Source organism: Schistocerca nitens, chromosome 10, assembly GCF_023898315.1.
Source record: "Schistocerca nitens isolate TAMUIC-IGC-003100 chromosome 10, iqSchNite1.1, whole genome shotgun sequence".
Classification (NCBI taxonomy): domain Eukaryota; kingdom Metazoa; phylum Arthropoda; class Insecta; order Orthoptera; family Acrididae; genus Schistocerca; species Schistocerca nitens.
In genome coordinates, this window is record NC_064623.1 from 182199595 (window position 1) to 182214421 (window position 14827).

General features: G+C 39.0%; 1 protein-coding gene across 10 annotated transcripts in view; it reads right to left on the reverse strand.

The window, feature by feature from the left end:
• The window catches only part of LOC126210558 (pharyngeal muscle protein 2-like), a 510724-nt gene that overhangs the window by 397130 nt on the left and 98767 nt on the right, over positions 1-14827 (reverse strand). For all 10 annotated transcript variants that reach the window (XR_007540701.1, XR_007540700.1, XM_049939816.1 and 7 more), the window contains one exon: positions 4729-4778. Coding sequence is in view for 8 of the 10 variants with exons in the window: in XM_049939816.1 (XP_049795773.1) it covers positions 4729-4778 (50 nt within the window). In the remaining 2 variants the exon portion in view is untranslated. The remainder of the gene's footprint in view (positions 1-4728; positions 4779-14827) is intronic.

Genomic DNA, 14827 nt, shown 5'->3' on the forward strand with positions numbered 1-14827 from the left:
AAGTCCAAGGCTTTCAGTGACATAAGAAACAATTACAAGAAGACCCCCGACGTAACTAAAGTATAACAAACCAATTTTCATTAGCCCAACTGGCATGTCAACTCCCGACCACTTCGCCTGTGCACAGTCAGTTTAAACACACCTCCGCTTACCTTGGGCAGGATCAAGCATTGGCAGCAATCATATCATGATACTAACAATAGTTATTATTGTAAGCGCCAAAAATAGACAACAGCAGGACAACGATCATTGATCTCAAAAATTTGCCACACACTGTCGAAATAAAAAATAACAATTAGAAAAATTTAACGAGAATATCTTTCTCACTATCACATCTGCCACACTAGAAACCACCCCAAAACAAAAAAAAGGCCATAAAGAAAACTGCTGACTGCATATATAAAACAGAATGGAATCGACTGAACAACTTGATAAAGCAACAACTGCAAGAATTCTGTAACAACAAATGGGCTGCAATTACTACAAACCTAGATTACACACTGGCAAACTGCTACTGGCAGACTTTTAAACCAGTAGAAGGAATACAGAATAAAGCCGACCTTTCACTATATCACCGCGATGAAAATGCTGGAAAAAGGAACATTTTCAAAGAAATACTTGGGAAGATTCACAGTTTTCCCATCAATCTGAGCCTCAACACATAACATGACCAACTAATAGAACAGGAACTCCATACACTCCAGAATGTAATAATCACACTGTCAGAAGACCAAACCACTCTCATAACAGAAATCACAGAGGAAGAAATTGATCAAACTATCGCAAAGGGCTAAAACAGAGCCCAGTGCCCCAGGGATAGATGGAATCCAGAGGATTCAAATAACACTAGCCCCCCTCCCCCCCCCCCCCCCGCCCGAGAAAGGATGGGGCAAATCCTTAAACCACTCTACAACTTGGCCATAAGACCCAGAAACATCCCTAGTCAGCAGAAACAAACAAAAATAATAATACTTCCATAACCAGGCAAACCACCAAATGACCCGTTTTCGAACTGCCCAATCACCCTACTTCCAGTAACTGGAAAATATTTTGAAATCAATATCACCAACAGGTTATCAAATTATGCTGAAAACTCAAAAATAGTACTGGAGTGCCAAGCAGGCTACAGCAAAAACCATGCACTAACCCAATTGTGTGTCTGCGTAGTGGCATAATGAAAGTGTGAATATTCTAGATTGCCCCACTGCCCTATTTTTAGACACAGAAAGGGCAATTGATAAATGTGGCATACACACTGTACCACAAACATCTTCAAATGAGCACCCCACCACAACTGATGAACCTCATTGCCAACATAGTAGACAACAGGCCATCAAGAGTATATGTGAGCGACACTGCCTCCAACGTCTTTTATTCAGTAGCAGGAGTACCACAGGGAGCTGCCATCTCTCCCCTACTGTACACCTCCTACACTTCAGATATACTGCTGCCAAGTAGATGGAATGAAGGGCTTGAACTCCATGCAGATGATACCGCATACTGTGTCACGCCCAAAACACTGACAACACAAATCAGTGGACACAGACATACACAGACAAATTACAAAATTGGCTCGTAACACGGAAATTAAAACCAACTGTAAAAAAGGTGCAACTAATAGCATTCACCCACCGTAAAGCAGCACAATTCAAAAATCAGAAACCAATAAACAATGAAATCAAACTGTGGAGGAAGACAATAAAAGCTGAGAGCACTGAAAAATAAAGAGTCAAACTCATAGCTACCTAAACTGGAATCAGAACACAAAAAATACAACCCCCAAAGTGAGGACGTGACTCCATCTACTAAAAATTCTAAAAAGGAAGGATCAATGGAATCAGTATTGAAACTACAGTACACACACACACACACACACACACACACACACACCCTTGGTCAGACCAGTGATGGAATATGCCACCCCAGTATGGTTAGCAAGCAAAACACACACACACAAAAGCTAATGGCAACTGAAATGAAAATACTTCGAACCACCACCAGGATGTACCCTAGAATGACAAATTACATGGTGCATCGCAACACAAAAATCAAACCAATCAGCAAATGATAGCTTCAACTCACTATTAAAATCAAGGCAAATCACTACAACATAAGAACAGCCATGAAAAACTTCCGGAAGAAACTTTTACAGAATGTAAGTTAATGTGGATGAGTAGGAAAAACAGACCCATAATGTTTGGACATGGCATTAGTAGTGTTCTTCTGGACACTGTCAACACGTTGTGAACTGATATAATATGATGATATGGAAGGCTAATGGTCGACTTTGGTTGACTTTGAGAATTTTACGAAAGTGCAATTCATCTGTAAAGAAGTCCGCATATAGGACGCTAGTGTGAAGTACTCTTGAGTGCTGCTCGAATGTTTGGGATCTGCCCCACGTCGGATTGAAAGAAGACATTAAAGCAATTCAGAGGTAACCTGTTAGATTTGTTAGTGGTGGGTTTGATCAGCATGCAAGTATTACAGACATGCTTCGGGAGCTCAAGTGTGAATCCCTGGATACATTCATTTCGAAGAACACTACTGAAAAAGTTTAGAGAACCAGCATTCGAAGCTGATTGCAGAACAATCCTACTGCTGCCAACATACATTTCACATAGAGGCCACAACAATAAGATACAAGAAATTAGGACTCAAACAGAGGCATACAGATATTCTTTTTTTCTCTCGCTCTATCTGCGAGTGGAACAGGAAAGGCAACGACTAGCTGTGGTACAGGGTACACACCACCACACACCATAAGGTGGCTTGCAGAGTATGGATGTAGATGTAGATGTTGAATTCAACTTTCTGGGAATATAATACCCATATCCACCAAAAATCTTGAAAACCCTGACCACAGCAACCATAAGCACAACAGAATTAGAAATAAGTAGAATTGACCACCCACTAGCGTCAACAACAAATCAAGATGACTCAAACATTACAGCAACACGCAAAGAGAACAACAAAAACTAACCAGAGAAGGTTTACAGAGCAACTGCAAACAAACAAACCCTTGCGGAGGTTTTTGGAGGTTTCCCCTGTCGCATTTGGGCAAACGTCTGAGTCCTACATCTTCTACATGGAAAAATATAAAAAGAAGTATTAAATCAGAGAATAGAAAATAAGAAATAAAATGAAAATACAACTATAATAAGCCATAAGTTAAATAGGAATCCAATTAACCAAAATGAAATGTGTCACCACAGAATAACCCAAGGTAATACACGGCACCAAAGAACCTTACATTCTGCATGTGCTTCCTTCCCCCCTCAAGAGTTTGGAAAAATGAACCGAAGGTCAATCCATCTGAGGCACATATAACCTGCCACTGGGTTTAGAGTCACAACAGTTTTTTTTTTTTAACATTCCATTTGGCTTTTATCAGCATCACAGACTTTTCCTTTGGATTTTCCAATGTCCCAGTCGCTTTTCAGTACTATCTGGAACAGCTGATACACAATAGTCCTGTGTGTTGCAGTTATGGCAGGTTCATTAATAATGTAGCATAGATTTTGTATCCCTCAATGCATCTTGGAAGAAGGGAGAAAAGTTCATATGGTCATCACAGTGTGACAAAAATGTTGCTATCTCAGACAAGAGCTACAGTCTGCAACTTTATTAGCCCTATATTTCCCAAGGAAACCATTGATGCCTCTCAATATTCTATCGTGCCAGTCACACCACCATGAGAAAAATGGTTTCAATCACTGTAGTGTATATATTTCCAAAGCATTGTATTCCGTACTGCAGAATTATCTGCCAATTGAAAAAATTCCCTATGTATCTACATGGTGTCAGTTTTCACCTCATGACAGATACCAAACCATTTTTTGGTTCTTGATCTTCTTTACCTGTTTTGTGGGTCCCTTTTGTGGATTACACTGATCGAGTCATTTTCAAAACTTCCATATTTGAGACAGGTGCATTCTAGAATTGGGGGAAAGCATATTTATGGCAGTAATTCCAGTCTTTGTCATCGAAATGCCACTGAGATCATTAGTCACATACAATGGTACCCATTTCACGTCTGCAACATTTACAGAGTTTTATGGGCAATACATTCAGTGCCTCCTTACTATCCTCTTCCACACACAAACCAAAGTGGATTGTCTGCACACTTAAGGAGTGGTCACGGTGACATTAAAAACAGCATGGACTTCACATGTGTGAAATTTTTCAGTTACTGCACTGATTTTGAATGGCCTCTGTGGCAAACAAGAAGCAATGCGGCTGTCTCACTGTTGTGGCTCTAATCACACTGATACACTGCATTACTGTTCCAACTGCACCCTCCCCCATCTCCAGTATTTCCCATGGTACTTGAAAATGAAGAATACTTTCCAGGCAGCCCTAGCATATAGCCAATGTTATAACTGGCATTTCTGGTTATGAGTACTAAATTGTGTGTTACAGTATATTCTTTGAAAAAGTAATGGCAAGAAAAAATAAGAATGGAGTATAAATACTTGTACAAGGGTAGACCATAGTTTGCCACAAAAGGTGTTAACACATGAGCATGTTAAAGAATATAAGAAAGAAAGAAAGAAACCAGATGGAATTTTTTAATCAATGATAATACAAGTCATTACAAAATGTGTATCATTTGGTTGTTCTAACATAATGCACAGATTGACTAGATAGCTGCATAAAAGGAAGATGAATACTAAAGCAACAATGGGCAAAATTAAAAAGAAAAGCTACAAAAAAACAGTACAATACCTTTCTGGTTCACTGTCACAACTTGTTGGCTCTGCTTCAATTTGGACCTCCTGAAAGGATTAAGAACATTAAATATAATATTTTAGTAACAACAACAACAACAAAAATAACAATAATAATAATAATAATAATAACTATAATAACAAGAAGAAGAAGAAGAAGAGATATGCTATTACTATATGGTGCTGAAAACTGGACCATCTGCAAAGGTAAGGAAAATTGTATTCCAATGGTGGTAATGAAATTTCTAGCACATTTCAAAGGATGTTGTCTCTAACAATGCTACCACACATCAGCATGAATGTAACTGTCGTCAGCTCGTTATTGTTATGTTATACAGTAGTGCAGTTATGGTTCACACGAGTGCAGCTATGGTTGAATCAGTGAAGTTCTACAAACATCTTAGACTGGAATGGGGAAATCTCAGTTATAATTCTGTCTTCATGGACAGAGAAAACTAGAGTCACTTATCAGAAAGGCTAAATCACTAAAATCTGGATGAAAGAGGGATGGAAACGACTACAAGTTTTTGATGAAGAACTGTATGATATTCTGCATGATGCTCACGTAATGACTGGCCATGGTGGCTGTGAACGAATGATGAAATGCCTGAAGTCAAAGTTCTGTAATACAACATATAGAGATGTCCAGATTTATATTACTTTGTGTGAGCCTTGTTTACAAAAGCAAAAAGGTCAGAAAAAAGGAAAAGTAGTGAAGACAATACTGTTCAAGGAGCTAAATTCCAGATGTCAAGTTGATCTCATCGACTTCCAATCACAACCAGATGGAGAATACAAATTTGTAATGATTTATCAGGACCACCTCACTAAATTCGTTGTTCTCAGGCCACTGAAGTCCAAAACAGCTTAAGAGGTATGCAATAACATTATTGACATTTTTAAGTTGTTAGGCACGCCCTCAGTACTGCAGTCTGAAAATGCCAGAGTCTTAGTTAACAAAATAATGAGCAGCTTAACTGAACTATGGCCCAATTTTAAGATTGTCCACGGTAAACCTAGACACAGTCAGAGCCAAGGCAGTGCAGAGCCAAGGCAGTGTAGAGCAAGCAAATTAAGACATAGAAAATATGTTAACTACATAGATGCAGGAGCACAACACTGTGGAGTGGAGCCATGCATTAAGATATGTGCAGCTAATGAAAAATAGCAGTGTACATTTTCGAATTAAAGGATCTCCATATGAAGTAATGTTTGGCTGCTCTCCTAAAAAACGATTTGTCTTCAACAAGCTTAACTCCTGAAGCACTGATGAACATTCACTCTGAGGATGACCTTGAAAATGCAATTAATCACGTGAGTGTTAGCAGTGAGACAGGGACTGAAACATTGCAGGATAATGATCACAGTAAACCTTCATTGCAAAAGGATAACAAACCAACAAGGACAGAGGTTGAGAACAGAGAGAAAGAAAGTATTCCTGACAATAATAACTACTGCCTGACTGATGTAGATGAGTCAACTTGTGCTATTAAAAAACATAGAACTGAAGCATACAAGTGCTTAGTAAAACAAGCGCAAAGAATGCAGCAGTGTTCAGATCGCTGCTTTCCGACAGTAGAAAAGGGCTGCACTGTGAGAGTTCCAGATCCCAACTTCGATAAAGGAAGAGGAGATACTAGTTTCGATCTTGTGTGTTCTGCTGAATCGGGACGAGAGATGGTGTGCTTAGCCGACTATATACATAGTAATAAATTGTTTGTTTTTAAATAATTAAAGAAGGGACGATACAATATGCCGCTGCAGCTACAACTACAACATTTTGTTTGGTCCCAATTCAGTACTTGCCCTCTAAGAATAATCTCAGGAGGAGGAAGTTCCAGCAGAGAAAACTGTTGCCCTGAGGGCAGTTGTGATGTCTCAATCGATGGGAAGCAGCCAGGGATTCTTCAAATGCAAGTGCCAGCAAAAATGTCAGACTCTGAGACTCTTTTGGAAAAAACAAAATTGTGTTGTAAAACTCAAAGTGCCATGGTGCACGTCCTTGCTGTAATAAATAGATTTTACTTAATACAACTATATTTTCAAACTAGAGGTGATAAATGCAACTTTCAAGGCACAACTATTTTGTTATTATAGCCATGGTTCACATTCCTTACCTCTTGACAGTGAAGGTATACATTCACTAGTGATAGTGCACTATCCCTAGTCAATGTTTGTTGTTTGATAGAACTGGAATCAGTGATTCATTTTCACTAAATGGGCCAGTGAAGTTGCACTATCACCAGTGATGGTATACTTTCCCTGAAACTTCCATGCCCATTATAACATATATATTTCAAAAGTTCACTGGTTTTTACCCCTGGCAGTGTACACCTCCTTCTGTCACATGAACTGAACACCACAATCACAGTGACCCTCAATTATTTGTTGGAAAAGCTGCCTACATATAGAATATTTTATAATGAAACTGGACTCTCATACTAAACACATTTAATTTCACCTCTGCCATGTAATTTTTCAATCCAAAATTCGAGAAGAAGGGGGAGGGGGGGACTGTCAGAGAAGCTTTGTAGTGAGGAAACTTTAAAATAATCCAGATCTACAAATTTTATTTAAAGTTTAATTCGGTGAAGATGCAATTCATTTACTTAAATGCACATATTACACAAATATTTTGAGATATTGTTAGTTATTCACAAATCAATCATTATTTCCTGTCTTGGAATATGGACTACAATGTTACCAGCAACTGGCTAGTCTCTTCTATTAGGGGCATCTGTGTTCCAACAATGACCAGTCTTACATTGGACAACTGTATTTTCTTCATCGCTGTCTGGAGACTCAGCGGACTGGTCAGTTCCGGCATTGTCCACAACTGCTGCAGGATTAGCAGCTTCAGAATCACTTCATCAGGAAGTCATTTACATCACATTCACAACTGAGTTTTTCTAACAGTGCTTTCCAGATAGCATCTTACATTAGTAAAATGACATTTCTACGTGCCATTCTGGCATAAATGTATTTCACACATGATGACAGAACAGTTACACAATGTTTAATCCAGTGTCACTGTGATCTTTCAGAAAATATTTCTGTCCAATTAATTAAAGGTAGTTACATGTTCCATAGATAATTTGAACTATTCTTTTATCAAAATTACATAGAATGAGTACGTTTGCGAGGTATGCCGTATACAATTAGAGTTAACTTTTTTTTTTTTTTTTTAACTAACTTTTCTGTTGCTTTCTCTGTAACAGGATTTATTATAACACTAGTATCAACTGCAAAAAGTACCAATTTTGCTTGTTGAATGTTAAGTGGAAGGTCATTCCCATATATAATGAACAGTAGTGGACCCAGAATTGAACTTTGTGGGACCCCCTAGGTGATTTTTACCCCAGTCACTAAAATTTTGTACCATTCCAACATTGCCTGAATTATTCAGCACAACCTTTTTCATTATTTTTGTCCAATATGATTCAAACCACCTGTGTGTAAGGCCATAAATATTATAAAACTTGAGTTTTTATAAGAGAGTATCATGATCTACACAATCTAAAGCCCTGGAGAGCTCTCAAAAATATATCAACAGGCATTATTATTATTATTATTATTATTATTATTATTATTATTATTATTATCATCATCATTATTATTTCTTTCCTTTCTCAGACGTTATGTCTGGTTAAAAATGGAAAGTGATGCGGACCTTGATCAAGCGTGACTTCCTTTTAACTGTACGGTATATGTTACATTGCATTTAGGAACTTTCGGGTAATTGAACATGTATCAGTAATTCCAGATTTCTGAAGTTCTATATATACGTTAGGATGTAGCTGTATTGCGTTGATGTACTGGTGGATATTGTGTGGTATGACTCCTGTAGTTGATAGTATAATTGGTATAATATCAACTTTATCCTGATGCCATGTGTCCTTGACTTCCTCAGCCAGTTGGATGTATTTTTCAATTTTTTCTCTTATTTTCTTCTGTATATTTGTTGTATTGGGTATGGATATTTCGATTTGTTAATTTCTTCTTTTTACTGGTGAGTATGATGTCAGGTTTGTTATGGGGTGGTGTTTTATCTGTTATAATGGTTCTGTTCCAGTATAATTTGTATTCATCATTCTACAGTACATTTTGTGGTGCATACTTGTATGTGGGAATGTGTTGTTTTATTAGTTTATGTTGTATGGCAAGTTGTTGATGTATTATTTTTGCTAAATTGTCATGTCTTCTGGTGTATTCTGTATTTGCTAGTATTATTATTATTATTATTATTATTATTATTATTAAAGGGTTGTACTATCTGACGAGTGAATGTATAAATAGCGTTCTCAGTTGAGCAACCTTTCTAGAATCCAAACTCTGATATGCCAAGTAAATTGTTTTCACTTGCGTGTGCGACTACTCTTGAATACATTACTTTTCCAAATATTTTGGTAAGAGATGTCAGTAAGGAAATTGGATGATACATGTTGTCACCATTCTTATGAAGTGGTTTAATAATTGCATATTTTAACCTGCTGGAAAAAATTCCCTGTGCCAGTGATGCATTGCATATATCACTAAGGACATTACATATTAAGTTGCAACAACTTTTCAGTATTCTGTTTGAAATTCTATCAAACCCACAAGAGCTTTTGTTTTTATATTGTTATAAGCCCCCCCCCCCCCCTCCATGAACCATGGACCTTGCCGTTGGTGGGGAGGCTTGCGTGCCTCAACGATACAGATAGCCGTACCGTAGGTGCAACCACAACGAAGGGGTATCTGTTGAGAGGCCAGACAAACGTGTGGTTCCTAAAGAGGGGCAACAGCCTTTTCAGTAGTTGCAGGGGCAACAGTCTGGATGATTGACTGACCTGGCCTTTTAACACTAACCAAAACAGCCTTGCTGTGCTGGTACTGCGAAAGCAAAGGGAAACTACAGCTGTAATTTTTCCCGAGGGCATGCAGCTTTACTGTAAGGCATGGAGAGCTGCATCACACCAGTCTCAGTACTGAAGACCACAACAACAACATTGTTATAAGGGTATTAATCTCAGTGAATGATGTTTGTGTTCTTCTAGTTGCTTAAAGTTTTGAAGACTGGCATTCTTAATACATTCTCTGGTTTCTTCGACTGAACATTTTACCCTACATTTAGTACTACATCTAGAAAGTGATTGTTAAAAGTAATTGGAATTGTGAATTATCAATTGTACAGCATTGTCATTTAGTCTGACTGTTATGAACTCTTGCACACTGGCTGTCTGTCTCCAGATTGACATTGTCCCATATAGTTTTCATCTGATTTTCTGCATTATTTATTTCTGTCAGGACGTATATACCTTTGGACATTTTATTAACTTTCCTTAAAATATTACAGTTTTTTATGCAAGTAATGTCGGATCTTGATTTACTGTGGTCTTTACAGAAATTTTCCTCTTTCTTTACATAAGATTTTAATTCACTTAATTATACACAGTTCATTTATTTTTTAAAAGGATCTTCCAGATAATTTTTTAGGAAAGCCGTTTCCAAATACTGACACAAATTTACAATGGAATAAACTGAAGTTGACATTATCATCTCTTTCTACATATATCACATCCTATATCCCCTCTTTTGCGTCCTTTTCTCATTAATAAGCCTACCTGCTTCCTTTGAACCTGCCTCAGGGTTGTAAGGTGCCACACTGTTTACTTCCATTAATTGTCCATCACAGTCAGATAGTCTATTAGCAACTGGGTACACAATAACTGTTTTGGCCTGAGCACTGCCTATCAAAATATTATCAGTCAGTGTCCTATTTTGCAGCAAACGAGTTGGGAAACTGACTACTGAATTAGATTGAAACACCTAAATAATAATTATAGTTCATTTTTCCTGTCTGTATCTTTTAATAAATCTACACTGAAATACAAACTATTTCTTCTTGTCTATCACAAACTGTTCCTTCTTGTCTGGCAGGTAGTTCAATAACGCATCCAAATGTTTCCTAGTGAGGATCTGAATACTGTTACAATTATCAGAGAAGTATTCCACAGTAACAACTCTCAAGCTTCTGGGTTACGATCAACACACAAACTAGGTGTTCTAAAATTTTTGACTTCCGTGTCCAACTTTTACATATGTTGAAAATCCTCCTATTTCCATGTTAACTCTACACGAAACAAGGCCGTCTCACAATTTATAATGTCTGTCCTCTGTTAGACCTCATTCAATACCAAATTTACATTGGTGACAGAAGACTGTGCATGTGTGGTGGTTCATGCTCAGTAACAAACAAAAAACTCCACGGTCAGACTGACCCTGGTGTACTCTTGTAGGGTTAAAAATCAGGATAAATTTACTACAACTTCACAACTTTATAAAACCATAAAGTAAATAACCACAACTGTGCATCTTCTTCCCCAATAGTGCACGGCATGGAATCTAACGCCATTACTGTCCACTTGCATCATCTGAATGTATCAGAGATACGTGAAATAAAGATAGGCAGATGGGAAGGCTGTACTTGCGCACAGGTAACACAACTTCCACACTGCTGGTTTAATAGTAGTAGTAGTAGTAGTAGTAGTAGTAGTAGTAATAATAATAATAATAATAATAATAATGAAGCCACTCATAATGCAAACCATGGGGAGTCCACCTCCTCAAACAATGTGTGTTCTAATTAGGCTGAGTTTTGAGGGATTTTCCCCAGATCACAAAATAGCACAGTCTCTCTTCTTCTTCTTCTTCTTCTTCTTCTTCTTCTTGTTCCTACTGACTACGGTACTGTCACAGGATGCATTTGTTTCTGTTGTGCTTATTCTGTCCCTGGTAATGTCCATTATTCCAAGATTCAGCAATGATCAAACTTCTCTGGCTTGGTACCTTCACTGTTGCTATTGCCATCTACTTACAAAAGGCATCAAAGGCACTGGAACCATTTATCTGAAGATCATGTAAACTACTTCCTGTGCACTGTTGTATTTTAACTGTTTTCTGAGGTGAAGATTGAGGATCTGCCTCACATCTGATGGAACAAGAATGAGAAACAACTTAAAAGCCCCACTTGGGCTGACCACTATACCAAATGGATAGCTGTCAACCCAGTGCATCATTTAAATCTGGGTATGGCTCACCTCCATAACTAACATCAGTGCACAGAACATTAAGTTATACAAGCAGGTCATTTCCTCTTTTCTTATCAAAAGTGGCACCTGTGGATTTTAAAGACAGGTGTGCTCCTCATCATCGATATTAAGGACTAGACCATCTCTGGTTTCCAGAATGACTTTTCACTCTGCAATGGAGTCTGCACTAATTTGAAACTTTCTGGGACTTGAACCTGGCACCTTTGCCTTTTACAGGTGTGTTCTACTGACTGAGAAATCAAGGTATGACTCACAACTTGCCCTACAGCTTTACTGCAGCCAGTAGCTCATCTCTGAAATCAAGCCTTCACACAAGTTATCCTGCATACCCTGCTCAGCACTAGCACTCCTGGATGAAAGGATTCTGCATGGCTTAGCCTCAGCCTGGGGGATTGTTTTCAAAATGAATTTTCACTCTGTAGTAGTGTGTGCACTGATCTGAAGCTTTCTGGCAGATTAAAACTGTATGCCAGACCAGGATTCAAATCTGGGGCATTTGACTGGTGTGAGTGAGTGAGTGAGTGAGTGAGTGAGTGGTAAGAGAGAGAGAGAGAAACAGGGGGGGGGGGGGGGGGGGGAGGCTTTACTTGCTACATCAAATGCCCACAATGACCCTCCCTGGCATTCAATATTGCAGTACACTGTAGTCGTAATGTAGGTTCTGAAGGGAACCTCCAACTCAAGAGGTGAATGAAGTTATCCAGAAGTAATAAAGGACTGCCCGCATTAAAAAAAATACTGGTCTACTGTTGGTAATTGACAAGTAAGGTTGGTACCCAAATTCCTGTTAGTATGGAGCTCCATCTCTGCTTCAAATGTATAAATTGATCACATCACCTGGGGAAGGTGAAGCTAACTCATTCACTCACCATTCTCTCCCCATCGGATTTGTGTGTTGGACAGGGTTTGCTTCCTCCTATCCCCACATCCTTTTACTGGCATTTGTGGAAAAGTGTACACATAATAGTTTGTTCAGAATTTTCTGTTAATGAATTTAAGTATAAAGATGTGACAATTCATTTGGCAGCCTGTGGGGTGTGTCACCTAGAACTAATTACACAGAAATGGGCTCATTTTGATCCCTCGGGATATGTCCTATCAACCTAGTCCTTTTTCAGCAAAACTGTACCATAAAGACATTTTCTCTCTGATCTGATTCATGAACTTATTAAGCGATCTACATGGCTAACCGTTAGCAGTCTTTTGTAACAACAAATACTTCCATTTTCTTCTTGTTTACAGTTTTTATTGTTCATATTTCACTTCTTTGTAGAAAAGTAAGAGTCGTGGTTTGTTGGCCAGATGATCCTAAAGGGTAGTTTCAACAGTCTAACCAGAGGAGAGTTTTCCTCCTCAGCACACAACGGCCCCCTTCCTTGCAACATGTGAAACTTGTGTCTTAAATGTATTTGTTGAGTGTGGTTAACTGACATGATGTGTGAAATCCAGTGCCCTCACACAGTCCACTCTTCTCAAACACCCCAAGGGGCCCACTGAGCTCGACATCCATCACACAATGGTTGGTAATGTCTCAACTCATGGCATACTGCAGAGTTTTGGAATTTAACCCAGAACATTGGTGCAAACACTGATGATCAAAAACTTTCCACCACTATCTCAGAGCTCTCCAATAGCCAACTACTACTTTTCAGACAAATACACATGTTAAAAAAAAAAAAAAAAAAAAAGAAAAATTGCATCATTTCAGTTCTGAAAGTTCCGGTACCTGTACAGAAAATTGGGATAGAGATCAACATAAACACCATTTCTGCCGTTTTTATTGCTCATGAAAACAACCACACATTGCATGTTGTACCACCATACAGAGGTGGTGGTCCAGATTGCTGTACACACCGGTACCTCTAATATCCAGTAGCATGTCCTCTTGCATTGATTCATGCCTGTATTCGTTGTGGCATACTATCCACAAATTCATCAAGGCACTGTTGGTCCAGATTGTCCCACTCCTCAACAGCAATTCGGCATAGATCCCTCAGAGGGGTTGATGGGTCACATTGTCCATATACAGCCCTTTTTAATCTACCCCAAGCCTGTTCGATGCGGTTCATGTCTGGAGAACATGCTCGCCGAGCAATGTCGTTATCCTGAAGGAAGTCATACACAAGACGTGCACAGTGGGGGTGCGAATTGTCGTCCATGAAGACAAAAGCCTCACCAATATGCTGCCGATATGGTTGCATTATCGGTCGAAGGATGGCATTCACGTATTGTACAGCCATTACGGCGCCTTCCTTGACCACCTGCGGCGTACGTCGGCCTCACATAATGCCACCTCAAAACATCAGGGAACCTCCACCTTGCTGCACTCGATGGACAGTGAGTCTAAGGTGTTCAGCCTGACCGGGTTGCCTCCAAATACGTCTCCGACAATTTTCTTCTTCTTCTTCTTCTTCTTCAGTAGCGCTGCAGCCCTTGGTGAGCTTTGGCTTCTTCAACAATATTCCTCCACACTTCTTGGTTATTTGCTGCTCTTTTCCACCCCCGGACTCCCATACTGGTGATATCCATTATTACCTCATCAATCCATCTTCTTCTAGGTCTCCCTTTTCGCCAAACTCAATGGATCACACCTTTCATCATTTTATTTGGAATTCTATCCTCTGCCATTCTCTCCCAGTGTCCTAGTCATCGTATTCACTATGATTTCACAAATTCTGCCAGTCTCTCCCAGTCTCCTAGTCATCGTATTCGCTATGATTTCACAAATTCTACTATGTCCCTGCCTTGTATAAACTCTTGTAATTCAGCATTGTAGCGTATTCTCCAGCCTTCTTCCTCCCTTATTGGCTGATAGATTTTGTGTAGTATCCAACAATTGTCTGGTTGAAGGCATATGCAACACTCATTGGTGAAGAGAACGTGATGCCAATCCTGAGTGGTCCATTCAGCATACTGTTGGGCCCATCTGTACTGCACTGCATGGTGTCGTGGTTGCAAAGATGGACCTCGCCATGGACGACGGGAGTGAAGTTGTGTATCATGCAG